Genomic DNA, 21,700 nt, shown 5'->3' with positions numbered 1-21,700 from the left:
GTAAATGTAGGCAACAATTAATATATAAAATAAATGATTAAATAAAGAACACAATGAGGGATTGAATGCATGGACATGATGTCACTATTTTTTCTGCAGAATGTTGGTGTCATAAGGATTGTTACACCACAGGAAACTTGTATATGGATTTAGCTTTTTAATTTTTTTATATCCATTTTTTTAAGCCTGACAATGTTCTGACAATTGTCATTCTCCCAAAGAGTACCAGTAATTATGGAGTTGGCATACTACTCAGCACATTTCTACACCCATGGTTTCCATGGCAGCCTCTGTAAAGCACCACCCCCACTGTGTCTATGGGGTGGCCTTAATAAACCCAACCGATCTGTTTTCTGATAATCTACTGGTGGTGCATTACCTTTACTAAACTTCTACAATCTACATAAAACACACACGCAAAGTAGATAGACAAGTGCTCTGATCAGTGCGTTGACTATTCGCCCATCCTCAAGTGAGTTTGTGATTTAATGATTTTTTTCTTTTCTTTTTTTATTGTTAAATGCTTTCTGGGATTACTCTGCACATTTTCAACAATGGTGATTTATAAAAGTCTATACATTGTAGATATATTTCATTTCAACAATCATCAAATGTGTACACATCAAAGTGTAATTTATCATTTATATAATTCATGTTCTGCTAATAAACTGGTTATACAGTAGTCAAGCAAAACAGAAAGTCTTAAAAGTTACTTCCAGCTAAATGCTGATTTGTGTGTGTGTGTGTGTGTGTGTGTGTGTGTGATGATGGAGGTAGATACAACATTGCATAGATAAGGCTCACATGTGGTTTTTTTGTACTTGCAATGTTTGCAAAAAAAAAAATTAACACACTAAAAAAAAATAGCTCAAAAAAATAGCTCTTTTGCAGCCTCAAGTAATTCTTGCAAGTAAGAACGTGTGCTTGTGTGCTCTGTATGCAAAGGCCTAGTTTTTCATCTATGTCACAAACATGCTGCCCTTTTTCTTTTACCACAAAACGTGGCCTTTGCCTGATTTTAAATGTGCACTCGCACTAGTTCTCATTTATGAAGGCGTTGCAAAAAAGAAAACACAACAAATGTCAACGTCAGCGCCTTTATCACTGCATCAATGACTAATGTTACAGAAAGGTAAGTTATGTTGTGGTTAACTTTCTATCTGAGTCTTAGTTAATCTTTGTCACAATTTAATCAGGTATCATTGACACTTTCAGGATTTGATAATGTATAAGTTTATTTTCTTATTTGATTAAAGGAGCATTTGTAGCTTATTCACAGGTTTCATGCTGGCCTTAAGCAGAAAATTATGGCTTTTAAAGTGCCACTTGTTAGTATTAAGATGGGCCTCATACTAGTTCTCTATACACACAATAATCTTTATGATGCGAGTATGTAAGGTATACGGAATGTCTTTTTCTGGGCTCACACATTGATGATTACTGTGTCTTCTTACCAAATCAGGAACTGATTGAACTAACTGTTTCAGCTGAGTTTTTTCCAGTGTGTATACAGTATATACTTGTCTGTTAATTACATTAAATTGAAGAAAAATGTATGTGCCATTCTGTGTGCTGCCACAGGCATCGTAGATCGCATGGGAAACCTCTTCAATAATAAATGTTTTGTTCGGGCATGATAAAAATCTAACAGCACTCAAGTGGGCAAAATGTTTTAGAACTACATGGGGCCTGCTTTTTAAAGTAAAATTGAGACATCTGGGATGTTCAGGATTTTCTAAAATGTTCACTTTTGTCTCCCACACTGGTGTTCATGAAACTGAATTCATAATTTAGTTTAAACATTCAAAAAGGCATAAACATTTTTAACATGTGATTCTTCATGATTCTTCTTGTCATAAACAAGATAAATAAGTTTTTCCTGTACTACTATTTTCAAGATTCAGCATTAATTTACCTAATTTTTAGGTTGTGACATTTTTATTATCTTTACCTCTAGAATTACTGCTAAAATTACCTTGAACCTTATCTCAGATTAATATCAGGCACTGGATTTTAAAATGTACTTGAATATGTTTTTGAATATGTGCTTTCACACTATGTGTTGCTCATTTTGCTCATATGGCACCTGGCCACAGAAAGCTGGTCATCATCTCCCTTTGATTTTCTGCTGCACCAATCTTACACATCAGTTGTTTTTGTAGACAAAAATACTGTTTAGAAGCTTATTTTGTACTCAGACACTCAGAAAGCCGCTCATGTACTGGCACAGTGTAACATTAGTCTACAGCTCAGTGATGTAGCATTCGTATAAACCTAATTTTTATGATAAAAATGCAGGCTGGGTGACCATCCACACAAATTGGGTTAATTTTAAGAGTCTTAATTTTAGAGTTTATAATTATATTTGGTCTGCCCATGTATATCAGTATATCTGAAGTAGTCTTAGACTAGTTTTGCAGTTTGTTGTAATTGAGGCTGGAACTTACTGATATCTTAAACGATGCCTTGTGTAATATATTGGGTTTCTTTGCAGCTCTCGCAGCCATATGGCTCATCAAGGTCAATATCAGACATCACTTAACTGTCCTGAGGAAAATGATGAGACAATGAGTGAGGAATTCCAGTCTGGACTTCTCCTGGCCTCAAAGGCCTCTACTGATCAATCCCTTGACCTAAGCAGGGTGGTGAAAGGACAAACATTTAGCTACAATCACAACCCTGTGCGGCCCAGTCCTACCCAGTCCTGTGTAAAATTAATCCAGAATGATAAATTAATAAGACCAGGCCAGCAGGTGTACCCCAACCAGGCTGATAATGACCAAAGAAGAGATCATGGCTGGCACTTCCCTGCGTACAGCAGATGTCTTGGCGCAGGCCAAACAAGCAGTCTACCATCATACTTGCCTTCTTCTGAGGAACAGACTTACCTGGGGGCTGGCTGCATTTTTCCGAGTTGGCATCACTCCCATCAAGGTACACACAGCCTCAGCCTTAACAGTCTGGATCAGCCTGGATCTCTGCATACTTTTCTCACAACTGGATCTTCTATACACACCAAGCAGGTGATGCCATTCCCAAGCTTTTACTGTGGGTACCATGGTCCAGTTCCATTGCATGTAGATCCTCAGGAACACCTGATTCCCAGGTCTGAATATGAACAAGGACGCAAAGGTATCTAAATACAGCCTGTCAAAACCCTCCCGGACTGCCAACAAGTGTAAACAGATTGATAAATTGTAACAAATATAAATTTTTCACTGCAAGCTAAGCATTTTGTCCTAACTCTTTTTATATCCCACAGATACTAAGCAATTAGGACAAAAACATAGCACTAAAAAGTGAGTAGCTGATTCACCTTTGACAATACTACAGTACAAAAATAAAGGGATTTACCCCCCCCCCCCATCAAAAAAAGGACATATATATGTATTTTTTTATATATGTATGTATTTTAAATACGTATTACAAATATAAATAGGGTTTTGACATTTGTACTAGATAGGGTTGGTGAAAATGGCTTCATATTTTGTATAAGTTTGTTTAAGGTTTTGTATTTTTTAATTATTGTAAAATACTTTGTAAGTTCTTCATGATGACTAAAAAACATAAAAATTAGGCCTCTGATTAGTGCCTACACAGTAGTTTACCCAGATTGTTGAGATCAGAACAGAAAATTTATCCATATGGAAGAATTGCTGCCAGATTCCAAATAGGTGTATAATGACTAATAAATAAATATATAATTGCAGAATACTGTACATTCATTGGAGAAGCTGTTCAGTAGGATCATGATTTTGCATACCATTGCAAGAATGACTGCCTGACACATTATTATATTTATGAGTAACAATTAAATGATTAATTAGACCTTTGTTACCAAACACCAAGTAACTAAACTAGGATACAATTATGAGTCATTCGCCAACTGTTAAACATTAAACTGTTGGTTACTTTAAAACTGACCTTCATCTGAGAGATCATAGGCATTATGTATGTGAATATTTGATCTGTTAACTGGTTGCATATGTCAGATTTATTGCATGAGTCAGCCAGAGAGAAACTGTTGCTATCAAGGACAGATCAAATAGGCCACAAACAGATGGTTTGCAAAGAAATGTTTTGCTCCCTTGTAAAAGTATTTTGTAGTATTATTAATACAGAAAAATACAGTAGTTTATTTTGATACATGGTGTGCCTGTTGTATTGTGTAGTTTACCTTAATCCACTTAAAGTTAAGGTATTTGGTATTTTATTTTAAAATACATTTTCATGTATCTTTGCCCAACCCTGTTATATTTAATCTGTTATATTTAACCACTTATATTTATATCTGATTGGGGGTTTCTTTTCCACAGTGGTGCTGTTTCCAGCAGACCTGAGCAAAAAAGTCCCTGCAGCACAAAGCTTTCTAAGGAACAGAGTGAGCACTCTTAACTAATTCATTCTCTTGCAGAAATCATGGACACTCATTTGTGGCCATGCTCTACATCATAATGATTAAATGAGTAATTGATGTTAAAGAAATTCCAAGCACACTTTCTCTTTGAGGCTTCCTCTAAAAATCTTTGTGGTATCAATGTTAAAAACAGACACCAATGTGAACATGATTTGGTCTTCTCTGATTGTGCTCTGACCTGGTTTTTATCATATCTACAGTATTGATCATTCCATATAGCTTAGAAAATTTTCATTTCATTACATCAGCTTCACTACAGAAGTTCATTTGGGTTCTTAGTCTATTTGTGTTTTTTATACACTAAATTCAATGACAGTTTGTCATATCACTAATATGCTGATTAAATATAAACTACATTTAGTTGGAAAAGTCATGTGTCCCAGTACTTTTGTCCATATAAAGTAGGTCAAAGATGTACTACACTTCTTTCACTCACATCTCTTTTGCATGCACAGGAAAAGTGTTTGTCACATATGAGGTGGACAGTGAAGATCATCTTAAAGAGGTCATCAAGTTCGTGGCCTTGTTAAGAAACAACGGCTTTGACACGCATGTACGATAATATGCATCATCTTTTGCATCTTTTGTGTTTCCATGAAAGCATCGTGAGGTGACAAATTATTTCCATTTGTATGTCTATAGATTGATGTCTTTGAACAGCAGCTTTATAGCATCAGCAAGATTGACTGCATGGAAAGATATCTCAATGAGGTAATGCATGTAAAGGTTTGTTTTTCCTTTCCTTCATTTAAAATCTTTCCAAGATCTTGATCAGTACCAATGCATAATTCTATTAAGAAAGCAAACAAAATACAAAAAAATACGTTTAACTTTTTATCCATTTATGTTGACATTCATTAAAAAAATAAATAAATAAATGTTTCATCAAAATCAAAACGTCATCATATAATTTTCATCATATTAAAACAATTACATTATTTTTATCCATTTACTCTAGAAATAATACTGTATAAGAACAAGAGCATAAATATAAACTTGCAGCAAGAACCACTGTTAGAGCTGCTGTTAGAGAATATAAATCTATATTTATCACTTTCTGAACTGTGAAATCAGCAACTCTGTGGTATAAATTTGGATGGACTGATAGAACATATTACTTCAATCAAATTTGCAATGACCCAAAATAGTTTTTGTCAACTTTATTTCGAGAGAAACTATTACTGCATTTGGATTACTAAATTGCTGTTTGTCTTTTTGCAGAAAGACTACCTGATTATCATGATCATTAGTCTGAAGTATTTTAAGACAGTAACCGGAGCTGGTGTAGGTGTGGACTGTGATGAAAGGACCTCAAACACTGTGTACATCCACAAACAGGTGTCTACTCCTGATTCTTGTCTTTATAGGGTCACACAAATAAATGTTCATTGTTACTTTTGTTACTAAATAAAGTTCATATACTCTTCCTCTTAATAGTGTACAGTGTAAAAATGTACAGTGTGTCTTTTGTTTGCTACTCAGCTTCAGAATGAATTCATTCAGACTGGATGCAGAAACTTCAGGGTAGTGCCGGTGCTTTTTCCCGGGGCTAAAAAGGTAAATGTTTAGCTTATTAGTTCAGCTTTCTTATTAGTGACTAGACGTTTGAGAGGTCAAATTCAAGGTTTCGAGTTCAAAAACACAACTCTATGAATTTGACTGAATGGAAGTATATCTGCATATAGCAAATGAATAAGTGGTAATGTAATGATGACCTCTTAATCTCTGTTTAACTTGTAGACAAAATGAACCAATATTATTTTTGCATGTTTTTGAACCAGGGGTATCAAATCCTTTTAAAATCTCAGCTTTCTAAAACCGAGGATTAAAGGGCAGCATTTCACAATAATATGCTTGAATATGTGGATATATATATATATATATATATATATATATATATATATATATATATATATATATATATATATGGTTTTTTTTTTTTTTTTTTTTTTTTATTAAAAAATTTACTTCAAATGTGAGATTTTCTACTTTATACAGTAAAAATTAAATATATTCTTTTGGAAGATCTATCTATCTATCTATCTATCTATCTATCTATCTATCTATCTATCTATCTATCTAATTTAATCTATTCTATCTCTTACTTTGATTATGCTACACTCCTCAGAGCTATGTTCCCTGTTGGCTGCAGAACACACATTTGTACAGCTGGCCCAGGGACTGGGATGATATTCTGCGCCGACTCATGCGAGTGGAGAAGTACAACCCGCCACCTATTGGCCCGCTACCCACCATCTTCTCCATGCCTATTTAACCAAGATTCATTTGAGACAATCACAGTACAGCAGACTTGGACAATTGTATGATGGGACATCAGTATAGATACTGGTGTAAAATATTATGTTTGGCATCATGTAGAAGAAATAAAAATTTGAGATTATTACGCAAGTTAAATTTGCATATAATATGTATGTACATATAACAAATGCGCATTGTAACAAACAAGTTGGCGAAATGGTCTTCAAGAAAAATGTCCACACGCTCATTAAATGATTTAATAAACATAAACTGAAATTGAGCAGATTCCTGTTTTCTTTTTTAAATTATTATTTCATTAGAGGTTTTATTAGGGTTGCATCACTTAAGACAACTCTGCCATTTGGTAATTTAGTACTGAGCAAATGCTTAAAGTGCACATAAAAAAATACTAACTTGCCACGATCACAAGAAAAGAATGTAACACAACATATTATCATCTAATCATTTTGTTCCTAAATAAATATTTACATGTAAATAATAAATATAAGCAAAATGTGGTACATCACCCTGATATCTAAGGCAAATCTGCCATATCCTGACAAGCTACTGTGTTCTGTGGTGCAAAAATGCAGACACAAAACCTCAAATACCACCCAAATAAATCAAATGTAATTCTGTAATTAAAGCGTGTGATAAAAGTACCTTCATTGTGAATTGATTTGTTCTGAGTGGAAAAAAAACAAAACTACTTAAATGTCAATTGCATCGATCTGTACCAGTTTAGTTATATCCCTTATAATAGAGAATATTTTATAAATGACACTAGCAAAGACTAATGGTTTAAATGAATAAAAAAAATTGTTGTATGGCAGCAGCAGTTGGATAAACACAAGTTACAGTGGTTTAAAACACTTGATCTTTTTGCACCTGATGCACAGCAACTTGAGGCAATTAGGCAATGTAAAGTTCCAGAATCCTAACCAAAGTTTACAGTCTCCTGATATCACTTTATATTATTTTTGAGTATTTTAAAGAGGAACCACTGATTACCAAGGTACTAATATAGAATGCATTTAGTTAAGAACATAAGTGACTGTATCTTCTGTTACCCGATTGCCTCTAAATGTTGCCATGCATAGCATTCCAAGTTTTCATTTAAGATTATGATCTTTTTTGGCCGAAAACACATAAGGGTTTGGTATTACACTTCTACACGTTTAAATACTTGAAGTTATAATAGTGTTGCACTATTTACAATCTGAATGGTTCATGAGGTCACTGGCCTGACAATGTGAAAGGTCAGAGATGGAGTAGTCTAGTTGAACATGATCGATCCAGGGTCCTGGTTCATCATTTGGGCCATGTGTCGTAGCACGTCTTTCTTGGTGATGATCCCGAGTAATCGTCTGAGGAGCAGAGAAATATAATGTCATAATATGGAGTCAGAAAACCTGAATTACCACATGGATTATACATTTACCACCCACTTTACCAGGAACACCACTTCATTCTTTAAGTTATTTAATCAGCCAATCATGTGGCAGCAGCAGCAAAATGCAAAAGATAACAAATACAGGTATAGGTTAAGAGTGTCAGTTATTGTTTACATCATTATAAAGTGCAAATTCGGTTACATTGATAGTGGCATGTATTTTGGTACCAAATTTTGGGTGCCAATGCAAATGGAGAAGGTTTTAGAATAAAAACCAACAGAGTGTGTATACAGTAGTTTACTATATTTGTAATTGATTTAAAAAGATTCTTTGTTTTTTTCCATATTGTACAAACCATACCAACAGTGTTAGCCTAATTAACTTGCATAAGTGTTTTTGACAAAAACTACAATGATATCTTTGATAATAAAGTCTGCTAAATGCTATAAATGCATTTGTTTTATGACAACCTCTATAAACATAAGTGTACTTGGCAGATTATTTGCCATTTGCTTTTTTTAGCGATAAACATAAACCAATCAAGCCATGCAGATACATTTCAGCTCTCATGTGCCCTCTAGTGGACAGTAGATTTCAACCTCTCAAATACACAAATGTTGACTGACTAGTGAGGAGAGTGTGTTGAGAAGATGGAGGGAGTATTTTGAGCAGCTGATGAACTGGAAAATGAGAGAGAGAGATGGGTGGATGGTGTGGAGATGGTGAAGCAGGAAGTGGATAGGATTAGTAAGGAGGACGTGAGAGCAGCGATTAAGAGGATGAAGAGTGGAAAGTCGATTGGACCAGATGACATACCAGTAGAAGCGTTGAGATGTTTAGGTGAGATAGCAGTGGAGTTTTTAACAAGATTGTTTAACAGGATTTTGGAAGGTGAAAGGATGCCTGATAAATGGAGAAGGAGTGTGCTGGTACCAATCTTTAAGAACAAGGGAGATGTGCAGACCTGCAGTAAGTTGATCAGTCACACCATGAAGTTATGGGAAAGAGTAGTGGAAGCCAGGCTGAGAGAAGAGGTGACCATCTGTGAGCAACAGTATGGTTTCATGCAGAGGAAGAGCACCACAGATGCATTATTTGCATTAAGAATGTTGATGGAGAAGTATAAAGTCAAAAGGAGTTGCATTGTGTGTTTGTGGATTTAGAGGTACGACAGGGTGCCGAGGGAGGAGTTGTGGTATTTTATGAGAAAGTCAGGTGTGTCAGAGAAGTATGTGAGGGTGGTGCAGGACATGTATATAGGCAGTGTGACAGCAATAAAGTGGGCAGTAGGAATGACAGATTGGTTCAAGGTGGAGGTTGGACTGCATCAAGGATCGGCTCTGAGCCCTTTCCTGTTTGCAGTGGTGATGGACAGGTTGACGGACGAGGTCAGACAGGAGTCTCCATGGACTATGATGCTTGCGGATGATATTGTGATTTGTGGTGAGAGTAGGGAGCAGGTTGAGAAGAGCCTGAAAAGGCGATACGTGCTGGAGAGAGGGGGAATGAAAGACAGTAGGAGTAAGAGAGAGTACATGTGTGTGAATGAGAACGAGGGCAGTGGAGTGGTGTGGTTGCAGGGAACAGAGGTGGAGAAGATGGATGAGTTTAGGTACCCGGGGTCAACAGTGCAAAGTAATGGAGAGTGTGTTAGAGAAGTGAAGAAAAGAGTGCAGGCAGGGTGGAGTGGATGGAGAAGAGTGGCAGGAGTGATTTGTGATAGAAGAGTATCTGCAAGAGTGAAAGGGAAAGTTTATAGGACTGTGGTGAGACCTGCGATGTTGTATGGACAGTAGAATTGAGTATAAGCTGGAGGAAGTGGTCTATCGTGCTATCCGTGAGAGACCGGGAAAATCAGCTAAACAAATAAGTTATATGGCAAATGCAATTCAGCAATTAACCGGTGGCATTAGATTCAGACCACGGTAAAGAGGGTGATTACTGTATTAGGATACAGTATGTATACAACAGTACTGTTAATACAGCTTCAGGAAATAGTAATTATTAATGTTCTAGTCGGGTGTAGTTTCCTTTTTATATGCTCTTACCCACTGCGAGTGACAAGGCACTGGCGAAGGCCAAGTTTGCGAAAGATGTCCACCACGGTCTCCATAGGTGTGTGGTCAGTGACCGTAAAGGGGCTAAGATTGAGGATGCGCCTTAGCTTCAGGGGCTGAGGGTTTGAGGCTGGCAGCTGGGGTGCATCCTCGGTGAAGTATACCACTGAGTTACTTACCACTCCATCCTGCTTCTGACGTGCAGTCTCTACATTTACATTGACAGAGAAGATGGCATGGGTTAAATAATGATGCATAAGAAATACTGAAGAAATGTACAAAATAATTTGTTAAACATGAATTGTGTTATTTAAATCCTAATTCACAAAATTTGCAAGCGTGACTAAAAAGTGGCCTTACTAATAGCCAGGGTCAGATCCCTGCGCTGCACAAAACCGATGAGTCTCTCAGACTCTCGTGAGACAACCACAGGGAAGCCGTTGTAGTCCGTCTCTTTGATGAGCATCTCTACATCCTCCACTGTGGTGGAGTCCTGCGTGAGAACTGAGAGCTGTGGCTCGTTCCTGCGTGGTCGCATCACATCAGTGGCCAGTGTGCGGTGGGTGAACTCGTCCTGATCCAGGTATGGGTAGCCGTTCAAACGAATGTGTGCCTCATAAATTCCCTCTTTACCAAACGCATCCGCCACCCACTTACTTGTAACAGCGGCAGCCATTAGCGGCACAATGTACTCTAACCCACCAGTCAGCTCAAACATAATGACAACCAGGGACACAGTCATCCGAGTGACTCCACCTGAGAGGAGGAAAAAGAGAGTAAAGAAAAAATGTGATGCAAAATAAAATCGGTCATTTGATTTCTATTGAACAATCATGTTGTTCAACTCTAACATGATGAATTCCCAAAGATGAATTCCCAGGCAATAGGTAAATCATACTCTATACTTCATTAATCTATCATTTGTTTCATTAAAGTTGATTACATTTAAACATTGATTAATAGTTATACAAAGTCATAAAGTCTTTTTGTCAAGTCTGCTTTCTTATTGCTCCTATAACACACTCTAGTTTTAAACTCTAACTTGGTCAAAATTAGAGCTGCAACAACTAATCAAAAAAATCGATAATGAAATTCATTGTGAACGAATGCCGTTATTGATTAGTTGGGCTGCTCAAGCATGAAGGCAAGATAACACAGCCACTTGCGAAAATGGCAGACAGTGCAGGGTGAACCGGCAGCGGGAATAAATGTGCGTCCCAAGTCATCCAAGGCATGGGTGAATTTTATATTAAACGCAAGGCATGGGAACATTTTATATTAAATGCAATAAAGAAAACTGTACCTGAAAGTTATGCAAAGCTGAGCGTGTGTGGTAAGGAGATACCACAGTGATGCACAAGCACGTGAAATGAATGAAACAGCAGCAAGGTAAGCAGAAACTGTGTAAACCTCATAATGTGAAAATGGTATAGTTTAATGCAGTGAAACTATGTAAACTGTTAGTTTGATAACTTCGGGACAGTCGCACTGGATCTGTTTTGTCGGGCAATCAGTTGCCTCACGACATAGTGATTGATTCAATTAAAACTAAAAGGTAATTTATAAATTTAAAAAGCAGTAAATAACAGCAGCAGTAAACGATTACATTTTTAGTCACTGTTGTAGTTTTTTAGCAGAGGTGGCAAAAGTACACACATCCTTTACTTAAGTAGAAGTACAGATACTCATGTTTTAAAATACTCAGGTAAAAGTTGAAGTACTGATTATACTTTTTGGCTCTGACATGTACTTAAGTAAAAAGGAGGTATTACTTCTATCTGTTTTAGTGTCACATTGGTAACTGAACCTTACATCATATTAATATTTGGGCTGTCAATCAAATTAAACATTTAATCACAACTTAATCGCACATTTCTCTCTGTTCTAAATGTACCATATATTAATACTTCCCGTTTTTAATACTTTAAGCAACATGGACACAGAGAAATATGGATGCAACATACAGCATGAAGACAAACAATTCTTGTAAATGTTTTAAAGTAATAATAGTGGTATAAATTACGTAAATCATCAGGACACCAAACGGAACCTTTGCTGTTTCCACACGAACAGTTAATGAGGTGATACCCAAAAAACTGCCCCTCTTCAAGTCAAATCGAAAAGCTTTTATCATAATCATACAGATTTATGGTATGGTATGGTATGGTTTTATGGGATTTATGGTATAAATCATACTGATTTATGTAATCAAATCAATTACATAATCAGTTCAAATTTTTATTCGATGTGAATGTGGTTTATGTAAAAGACATTTCAAGCTTTCTATACATATATTTATGTCTGTGAGGCAAATATTCACTGAGATTCAGGTTGTTTTATTTGTGTTTGTGAAGCGAGATGACATGGCAAAGAGCTGTTTATTTTATTTTACAAAAGCACAGCATTTTGTTGTTATTATAAGTGAATACAAATAAAATTAGACATTTTACAGATTCAAATGATGTATTGTTCATTTCTGTATGATCAAAAAAGACTCAAAACGCCACCAGAGGGTTAATTGTTTGAATCATGGCGGATTTGGCGTTGGATTTGAGGCGCATAAATAAAACAAATGTTTACTGATTAAAAGTATTTTCCGGTGGAGTTTATTTATTTGTTTTATATCTAAGTTAAAAAGGACGTCATGAGTAAAATGTTGTTACCTAATGAATGTGTCCAGGCTGAACATCCACATATAGAACACAAGCAGAGAAAAGATGATGATGATGATCAGGTGATCAGGAACATCTCTGTTCTCAGTCATGTTTACACCACTGTCTCTCTCTGTCTCATCCACGTTAACTTTACTTCTTGTTCCTTTCTGCCCTGCTGATTCTTAGCTTCGTAAACTAGTATACATCTGTGGTATGTGAGAGCCAGGACATTATATAGCAGTGGATTAAAAAAGACGCGCAATGACAAGAAATTGGTTGGTGGGCTGAAATTGGCGCGCAGTGAAAATAAAAATTTTGAAATTTCACCAAATCAGTGGATTAAAACTCAAGTAACGAGCCAGTTTTGAAAATGTAATAAGTAGAAAGTACAGATATTTATGTAAAAATGTAATGAGTAAAAGTAAAAAGTTACTGAAGTAAAGTACTGATACCAAATAAATCTACTTAAGTACAGTAACGAAGTATTTATACTTTACTTCCCACTTGGGTTTTCAGTGAATGAATATGCATTTCTACACTAATATATATTTCTTTTTTCTTTTTTTCTAGCAAGCCTTTTAGCTTGCTAGGTTTCTCAGTTCCATTCCCTTTAATAGTATTTGCCTACTACAACAGTAACGTATCTGTTTTCAAATGTGAGTTAATATGGCTTTACTACGTTCAAATGCTTGGTTTTTAATGTTTGTATATTTAATTTATGCCTATATCTTTTAATTCTACAAAATTAAATTCATTCTATATTAATTATATCTTCACAAATAAACAAAATATCTATATTATCTATAATTATAAAAATGTTGTCATATATATACCATATATATGTTTTTTTTTTTTTTTTAAGCATGGTTATCAACATGCCATCTGCAAAATACAATATAAATGTTGATTTACACAAATTGCTTCACCTTGCATACTCTGTGCTGTGTTTTTTTATAGAAAGAAACAAATCAGCATGAGTGAATTGGAAATCCCCCATGCACTAGTCAACAAGCAGCCACAATGAACTTTAAAATGTTAATATAAGGATCTCAATATGTGGCTTTTGCATTTTTTAAATACACTTTTATACACAGATAACCTGAATTAGGGTTTTATATAGCTATAATAAGCAAAACATAAACAAAAAATAAATAAAATAATAAAAATAATTATCTGATTAATCGAAAAAAAGAAAAGAATCAAAATAATCGATTATCAAAATAATTTTTAGTTGTAGCCCTAGTTATAATATATAGCTTTAGAGCTTCAAATAACCCATTGACTATAAAAGATAAATTCTACAATCACATTTATGGTGTTGTATGCAGCTTAAACCCATAAGGTAATCAGCAGAGTGGAGCCTCTACTTTGCTACACTGTTTTACCGAGACATGCTGCAGCCCCCACCATGGCGTAGAGGCCAGGAGTGACACAGTCTGCACCCGGACGACACCAGTTCTTAAAGATGATCCATTCATGGTGGTGGTAGGCCATCTGCTCCACAGCAATGCCCACTATCCTTCCTGCAATAGCTCCAACTGCCATACTGGGTATGAACAAACCTGATGGGATCTGGGTGAAGCAGCAGCAGGACAGAGAACAACAGAAGTTAGATAGATATAGAAAGTTGGATAGATAGTTTTTATAAATAAAAAAAAAATATATATATATATATATATATATATATATATATATATATATATACTGTATATACTGTGCAACCTCGATACTCGTGGCAGTTACCTTCTATGACCCCTCGCGTTACAAAAAATCTCAAGGTTTTGACTCTCTCCTTTTGATGGTTCATTTTTTAAGGGAAATTACTGTACTGTAAACTCAACGAAAATTATTAATTACTTGTCATAAATGTTTTATTTACTACTTTTAATGAATAAATCAATAATAAAATAGTTTTTCAAACATTTATATGTAATTTATTAATACAAATCAAACATTAAAGACACTCACAGCTTCTCGCAAACTATCATATTTTTTGTGAGTTACTCTTAGTCCGGTTCCAAATGAAAAGTCGAGTGTCAAGGTCGCGAATATCAAGTTTCCACTGTATATAAACACGCACACGCACACACACACACACACACACACACACACACACACACACACACACACGTAAAAAAGCAGTGACCTACCTTCATGCCAAATGTAAAGATGGTGATGACTATTTTAAAGATCAGTGCAAGTGCTAATTGCCAGAGTGCATTGTAGACCCCTGGTCCAGCTGGTCTGTCTGGTATATCATCCTCTGGACGGCTCATGTTAGGGTTATTGATGTAATCGCAGAGTTGGGAGGACTCAAAAGCACCACAGTCATTAAATAACTCAGAGATGAGCTCACTTGTGCTGCGGCGTGTGTATGGGTTGGGGAAAGCCAAGATGGCTGTAATGCCTGTCACCACGATTACTTCCAGGACAGGGTACTTGCCGAGGCGAGTGGTCTTCCTGCGACGGCACCAGGCGATGTTGCCTCGAATAAACAGGGTGCCCCAGAGGCCCCCAAATACCCCAAGCAGAATGAAGGGAACTAGCTCAGCCATGTACCATGGTGTGTGATATTCCACATAAAATAGCACCAGGCGGTTGTTGCCAAATGGGTTGATAGAGCGCAGAGTGAAGGCAGCAACCAGCGCAGCGAAAAACGAGCGCCACAGAGTCTTAAGGGGGAAGTAATAGCTCACCTGAAAGACCCAAAAGATGCTTTAATTGGAAAGGGTTCATAACAGAAAGCTGTATTCAATACTTTTGATATGTAGACAAAAATATATTGGTATTAGAACAGTTCTAAAATAATTTATTTTAAGTTAATATCACATGGTTGTGGTTTAATAAGATACTGATTCCTGTGATTTGAGTACCTCCTCTAAGCTGAAAAGCACTCCACCTATTGGAGCACCAAATGCCACAGACACTCCAGCAGCTGCAGCAGCTGATAAAACCTAAAAATCAAACACAAAATGCAGTGATAGTGTTACTCCTAGACATCAACATGAATAAATGCAAAATTGAAATAAAAATAAATGAAGGGTGTATCGCGTTGCCAGCAGTGCTTCTCACCTCTCTACGTTTGCCTTCATTCTTGCTGTATTTAGAGAAAAGGCTGCAAAAGAGGTTTCCACAGCAGCAGGCTACATGCACTAGTGGTCCTTCTTTTCCCAGGCTTAGGCCAGACGACACGGCCAGCACCAGTGTAACCGTCTTAATCAGCAGGGTCCACTTCCCAAGGTAACCTCGAATTATAAACCCACTCAAGATTGTCTTTATCTGGCAAACAAGACACAAATCCAATTTAGGATAATTGGTGTATACCGTCATTTCCGGACTATAAAGCGCACCCATATATAAGCCCACTAAATTTGACAAAGATTTTTATTTTGAACATAAATAAGCCGCACCTTTCTATAAGTCTACATTGAAACTAATGAACTTCACACAGGCTTTAACGACAGTGTCTGTTACAAGGGTGAAATATGTTGTGGCTCCTTTAAGAGCAGAGCGGCATTTGGGGGATAGCCTGCTGCTGCATTATTCAGCTATTACTGCATGTGTGCAAGACCGAGGAATATGTCCTTATTATTTTCTGATGCTCATTTCTTCTAAGTTTCTTTGATTAACCTGTAACACTGTTGCCAAGAAAAATAAAAAAGCACGAGTTTTGGAAACCTGTCTGTGCTTATATGATTTCTGTTGCAACTGGAGTTAGCGAGCTCTCCCTTCACCCAGACTCAACGCGTTACAACGGCTTGTATCTAAACAGTAGCCTACCAAGAAAGACTGTCTTCCTCCTTCCTTTCACAACTATTTATCTCGGAAGTTTTTCTTTTGGCATCGTCGTGCGTTTAAAAATCAATACCGATGGAAGTTTTTTCTCCCGATGCCATGCAGCTCAGAACACAGGTGAGGTGCGTTTTTTCATTTCCGTTCGGAAAATTTAATTGGTCTAAGGTTATGGGGCTCAGTTTTTTGGCTTGAAGTTTGTGAAACTGGGAAAAACCCAGGAAAAATCCATAAATTAGCCGCTTTGTTGTTTAAGCCGAGGGGTTCAAAACGTGGGAAAAAAGTAGCGGCTTAAAGTCCGAAAAATACGGTAATTAATAAATATAATTGGAATAAAATACAGTTATCATAGTCTGTAGTCTAATTTTATTGAAAACCAAATAATATTCTCAATTGTAGTGTTTAAATTTGTAATAATTGTTAACTGTTTCTGGAGAGATAATAATTCTGAGATGTTCAAATCCCTGTTATATTTCTTGTATCGAAACAACTTACCTCTGGTATTCCTGATCCACAGGCATACGGAGCAAACACTCGTACCAGAGAAACAGCCAGAAAGGAGAAGAACAGCGCCCACAGCACATACAAGAAGTAATTTAACACGTAGGCACCAGCACCCTAAGCACAATACACAAAAGAGAATACAATTTAGCTACCCACTCAAATTTTTTCCTGTCGTTTACTGTAGTTGGCACTAAATACACAAGCCCACCTAACCAATATAAAATCAGCCTATATTAAGATTCTATCATTCCAGAGATGTCTCTTAAAAATGTTTAATAATAAAGACTATAAGGCTAACTTACAATTTTCATATACTGTCTGTTTTTCTATACTGTCTCAACTCTATACAATTATAAAGGGTGATGTTATCAGAATGTTTTGATAATTACTGTGTTATTAAATTAAAGATGCATTAGTCAAGCTAATGATCAGCATGTGTCCACCCCTACCGCAGAGTGTCCTGTCATCAGTTCTGCCCATTTCTGCCACTGAGGACATTTGTCCCTGTCTGCAAATGTAGTCTCATTTGACGTCCAGCAGCACTGCTCATGGCTGTACCAGAATGCAGACAGACAAACCCCCTCCTTTAGGTCCGTCATCCAGTCCACAGCCAGGTCTATCACTCCTGCCAAAGTGCCTGGGGCAGAGGGAAAGAATCATCACACTGACCATCAACCAATCAGTGCTGATCAACCCCACATCAACACACTGAGTTGTGTACCTGATAGCAGTCCAATAAGCAACATGACCACCCATCCTGACCAAGCATCAAGTAAGCTCTTTACAAATTCCCAGATCGACTCCTTCCTCCTTTTGCGGATCTAAGCACAATATTACCATTTAGTAGGTGTTATGCAATATGGCCCAACATATTGTGTACACCTGACCATCACACCCATATGCGCACATTTTACAAACTGTTTCTACAAAGCTGGAAGCATACAATTATGTAGAATATCTTTGTATGCTGTGGCATTAAGATTTCCTCTCAGTGGAACTAAGGGACCCAAATCTGTAAGGGACCCAAACCTGTAAGGGACCCAAACTTGTAAGGGATTTAAACCTTCAGCAGGGCACTGCCCCTTTGTAGAAAAATCTGTGAAGACATAGCTTAGAGTAAAAGATCTCTGACATCAAGCCCACTGAACAGCTTTGGGATGAACTGTCCCCAGACCTCCTTGACCGGGCATCAGTTCCTGTCCTCACAGCTCATGTGGCTGAAAAAACACATATCCTGACAGCCACACTGTAGCAGAAAACCTCCCCAGAAGAGTTAAGGTTATTATAATAGCATTAGGAGTTAAATTCTGGGACAAAATCTTCTTGAAAAAACATATTGGTTTGATGGTCACATGTCCACAAACATTTGTTTATTCTACATGGTACACTTCAGTTTAAAACATTCACAATTACCAGCTTATGAATCTTGTTAAACTCATGTGGCTCTTATACCTTCCTGTGGCGGTCAGTGTCTCTGGATTTCTCCCTGAGCCAGTCAATGGTGTGGAAATCCTCATATGTGCCCACATCTGGAATGGGCTCATCTAGGAAGTCCATCAGGTTCCCAGCCCCATTCATCTCCTCTGAAGGGGTGGCATTGCTGATCACTTAAGAAAAAGATTACACTGTCAGCCACAAACAAACCTCACAACATTGTCTACAGGTCAAGAATATACTTTTTAAAAAGTTAAAACTTCCTAAAGACTTGGGTGAAAAAAGTGGGAGTTTTGCCACAATCTTCATAATCTGTCCCACCCTACACCAAAGTGATTAATTAAGCAAAAATGTTTTCATGCAAGAAGCTTCCTAAAGTTCTTAGAGACATTATTATGCAACATTATCAAAAAACATAATTATTAACACCCCTGCCAGTAGATTGGTTCAATAATATGCAGGTAGAAGCAGTTACTGTTACAATGACAATTAATAATCATCTTTAATTCTACACCTCTATAAAGCTCCTCTACCAAAAAAGCACATTGATGTATGAATAACACAAGTCTAAAATCTACAAACGCTTGAATCAATCAGAAAAAGAACTGAATCTATGAAGAATGGGTCAAATGTAACCACAATGCAGCAGAAAATAAATTATTTGTTACCAGATATGTCTTTAAACTATACCTGACATCAATAATCCTACAAAGGACTTATACTAGCAACTTATTTTGAGTTTTTGCTCACATGTCTATAATTGTCTATAAGTGCAGGTCATGTGACACTAAGGCAAACCATTACTAGCAACATATCATAGTACTAATAAATATGACATTTATGAATAAATATATTTAATATGTACTGATTTCTACAGACGACTGTCTTAAATAATAAATAGATTATACAAATAATTTAAAAAGAATTGCTCAATTGCTGTTTACAAGGTATTAAAATTGTACAAAATTGTTGTTATTATTATTATTATTATTATTAGTAGTAGTAGTAGTAGTAGTAGTAGTGTTATTATTATTGTGGAAATGTAAAATATGAAATAATAAAAAAATATTAGTTAAATTTTTAGGACAGCACTTAAAATACAGCGGGTAATAATAAAGCATTATAGATAATAATAATGATAAATATCTGCTTTATTATTATTATTTTTATGATTATTATTTGTGTTTCACTGTGTTTATTTGTATTACATCCCTGCTTATTATTTTAAGATCATTCCATAACCATGAATGAAACACATTAAATATATATATATATATATATATATATATATATATATATATATATATATATATATATATATATACAATTAATATTATATAACGGCTCAGGTAGACAAAAATAGATTTAAAAAATCAATAAATAAACCAGCTGTTATAAATACATTATAAACAATAACAATGAACAAGTTTAGTATATGTGTCTGAAGATATAATGTTTATATGCTCAAAATATGTATATAATAATGAATATTGAGTGTTATCTTGATAATGCATATCTCTAATAAAGATATAAATGAATTATTATGTTTATCTAAAAATAGTTTATGAGGATTTTATTAGGGCGGAAATCAAACGACTGCAACATAACATTAACACAAAACCACGAACCGAGGGCATGCTAGACTGAATTTGGAAACAAAAATAAATAAATAAATAAATAAAAACAGAGTCACAGCGTAAATAAACGCATAATTGTAATTTATATTATTGTAAATATGAGACGTGAAACAGGTGCATTGTAATTTCCCATAAGCGAAAATGTGTCACTTCATGCATGCACACTAGCGCCTTTCTTACCTTCTGCCTCCGCCATTCTTTAATATGAAATAACCGAATATATCAGGTCACTTATATCTGTCTGTGTAGCGAAACCATTATTTAAAAAAGTGATAACTGTTTTAAACGCCACTTTATGGCTGCCATATAATAATTTACAGCGAGCTAGTAAATAAAATAGCCGTCACTTTCCCAGCATGCAACTGGGTGCGTCTCAAATCAGCAATCCCTTGCTGAAAAAATCCAGTTTGGTCTGACAAACTCCCAGCTTCCAGAACACAACTATCTGAAATTGTTTGTCACGTGTACATTACAGCACACAGTGAAATTCCTCCTTCACATACCAGTGATGTTAGGAAGCTGAGGGTAGAGTGCAGAGTCAGCCATGATACAGCACCCCTGGAGCAAAGTGGATTAAGAGCCTTGCTAAAGGGCCCAAGAGCGGATACCTGGAAATACTGGGGCTTGAATCCCTGACCTTCTGATTAGCAACCCAGAACCTTAACCACGGATCTACCACTTACCCAAAGTCAAGCAATAAATGTCTAAGCCAGGGGTCCACAAAGTTTTTCCTGCCACATCATTTTTCATTTCTTTACTCGGTCTAACAAAATTTGAGATTTTATTATGATTCAGATGTATTTATTCAAATTCATTGCTATTAAAATCAAAACATGTACTTACTTATGCATGTGTATATGTTGATGGGTGAATCTAATAAATAATTAGGTGTATGGTAAAAACTAGAGGCATCCGATGGATTTTACTGATACCGATCACTAGCTTGGATCATACTTTCCGATAATCAATTAATCAACAAATGGTTTTTTTGGATATTGGATAAAAATAAAAAAAAAACACTTCATGTAATATAGTAATGTAATATAGTAATACAAAGAAAATAATAAAACAGTACTGAATCATAAAAATGTGCTAAAGGAAATAAATTTTAATATTTTTAATAATGAATCTATTTCTATAAATAATACATTATAAATAATCAATATAATAGAACGTGTTCCATGCAGTGCGCAGTCTCACGTGTACAAACAAACAGCACCTGGTGTCAGTGATTCGCCCCTAGAGGCCGCTCGTGTAATAGCAGCAGACCGGAAGCCACAAAAAAAATATCCGTATGGATTTTTCCCCAATAGCCGATAGTTCTATTGGTGCCGTGACCTCTGTTAATAAATAATTAAAATTTTAGTTTGAAAGATAACCTTTATTATTAAATACAGATATAATATGAGTAAAACATATATTTAAAATTAAAATTTCAAAATATGTCTCTGGAACTGTTCAAAGGGCCGTTCCAAATGTGGGGGCCGATCGTATTCAGCTTGTGGGCCATAGTTTTGGGACCGCTGGTTGAAGCTATTTGAATTGCCTTTTT

General features: G+C 36.0%; 2 protein-coding genes across 4 annotated transcripts; one reads left to right on the top strand and one right to left on the bottom strand.

The window, feature by feature from the left end:
* Positions 1–354: 354 nt before the first annotated feature.
* On the top strand, positions 355–6,956 carry traf3ip2b (TRAF3 interacting protein 2b). 3 transcript variants are annotated; one of them, XM_046858089.1, is made up of 9 exons: positions 355–472; positions 2,495–3,132; positions 3,263–3,299; positions 4,317–4,381; positions 4,873–4,970; positions 5,060–5,128; positions 5,639–5,755; positions 5,900–5,974; positions 6,546–6,956. In XM_046858089.1, exons 2-9 carry the CDS (start codon positions 2,508–2,510, stop codon positions 6,690–6,692), a joined length of 1,233 nt encoding a protein of 410 aa, XP_046714045.1. In that variant the 5' UTR covers positions 355–472; positions 2,495–2,507; the 3' UTR covers positions 6,693–6,956. The 3 variants fall into 3 exon arrangements, with proteins under 3 accessions (XP_046714045.1, XP_046714044.1, XP_046714046.1); XM_046858088.1 differs by lacking the exon at positions 355–472 and adding an exon at positions 1,091–1,132; XM_046858090.1 differs by lacking the exon at positions 355–472 and having other exon boundaries at positions 2,628–2,934; positions 3,024–3,132.
* On the bottom strand, positions 6,920–20,543 carry clcn4 (chloride channel, voltage-sensitive 4). Its single transcript, XM_046858087.1, has 12 exons — positions 20,329–20,543; positions 18,530–18,684; positions 17,799–17,898; positions 17,527–17,714; positions 17,069–17,191; positions 15,854–16,060; positions 15,655–15,735; positions 14,932–15,477; positions 14,167–14,353; positions 10,488–10,883; positions 10,119–10,335; positions 6,920–8,043 (listed from the first exon to the last, which is right to left on the bottom strand). Exons 1-12 carry the CDS (start codon positions 20,342–20,344, stop codon positions 7,953–7,955), a joined length of 2,307 nt encoding a protein of 768 aa, XP_046714043.1. The 5' UTR covers positions 20,345–20,543; the 3' UTR covers positions 6,920–7,952.
* Positions 20,544–21,700: the final 1,157 nt, after the last annotated feature.

The sequence above is a fragment of the Silurus meridionalis genome, chromosome 9 (assembly GCF_014805685.1).
Source record: "Silurus meridionalis isolate SWU-2019-XX chromosome 9, ASM1480568v1, whole genome shotgun sequence".
NCBI classification, from domain to species: Eukaryota; Metazoa; Chordata; class Actinopteri; order Siluriformes; family Siluridae; genus Silurus; species Silurus meridionalis.
This window is presented reverse-complemented; position numbering and strand designations above follow the sequence as displayed.

Bases quoted from the DNA above. Each gene is read 5' to 3' on its own strand.
- traf3ip2b (XM_046858088.1), top strand. From the start codon at position 1,113: ATGACTAATGTTACAGAAAG. The intron at 3,300-4,316 runs GTGAGTAGCTGA...TCTTTTCCACAG, and splicing joins CAAAAACATAGCACTAAAAA to TGGTGCTGTTTCCAGCAGAC. The intron at 5,975-6,545 runs GTAAATGTTTAG...TACACTCCTCAG, and splicing joins TTTTTCCCGGGGCTAAAAAG to AGCTATGTTCCCTGTTGGCT.
- clcn4 (XM_046858087.1), bottom strand. The intron at 16,061-17,068 runs GTAAGTTGTTTC...CTTGTTTGCCAG, and splicing joins GTGGATCAGGAATACCAGAG to ATAAAGACAATCTTGAGTGG. The intron at 10,336-10,487 runs GTAAGGCCACTT...ATGTAAATGTAG, and splicing joins GGATCTGACCCTGGCTATTA to AGACTGCACGTCAGAAGCAG.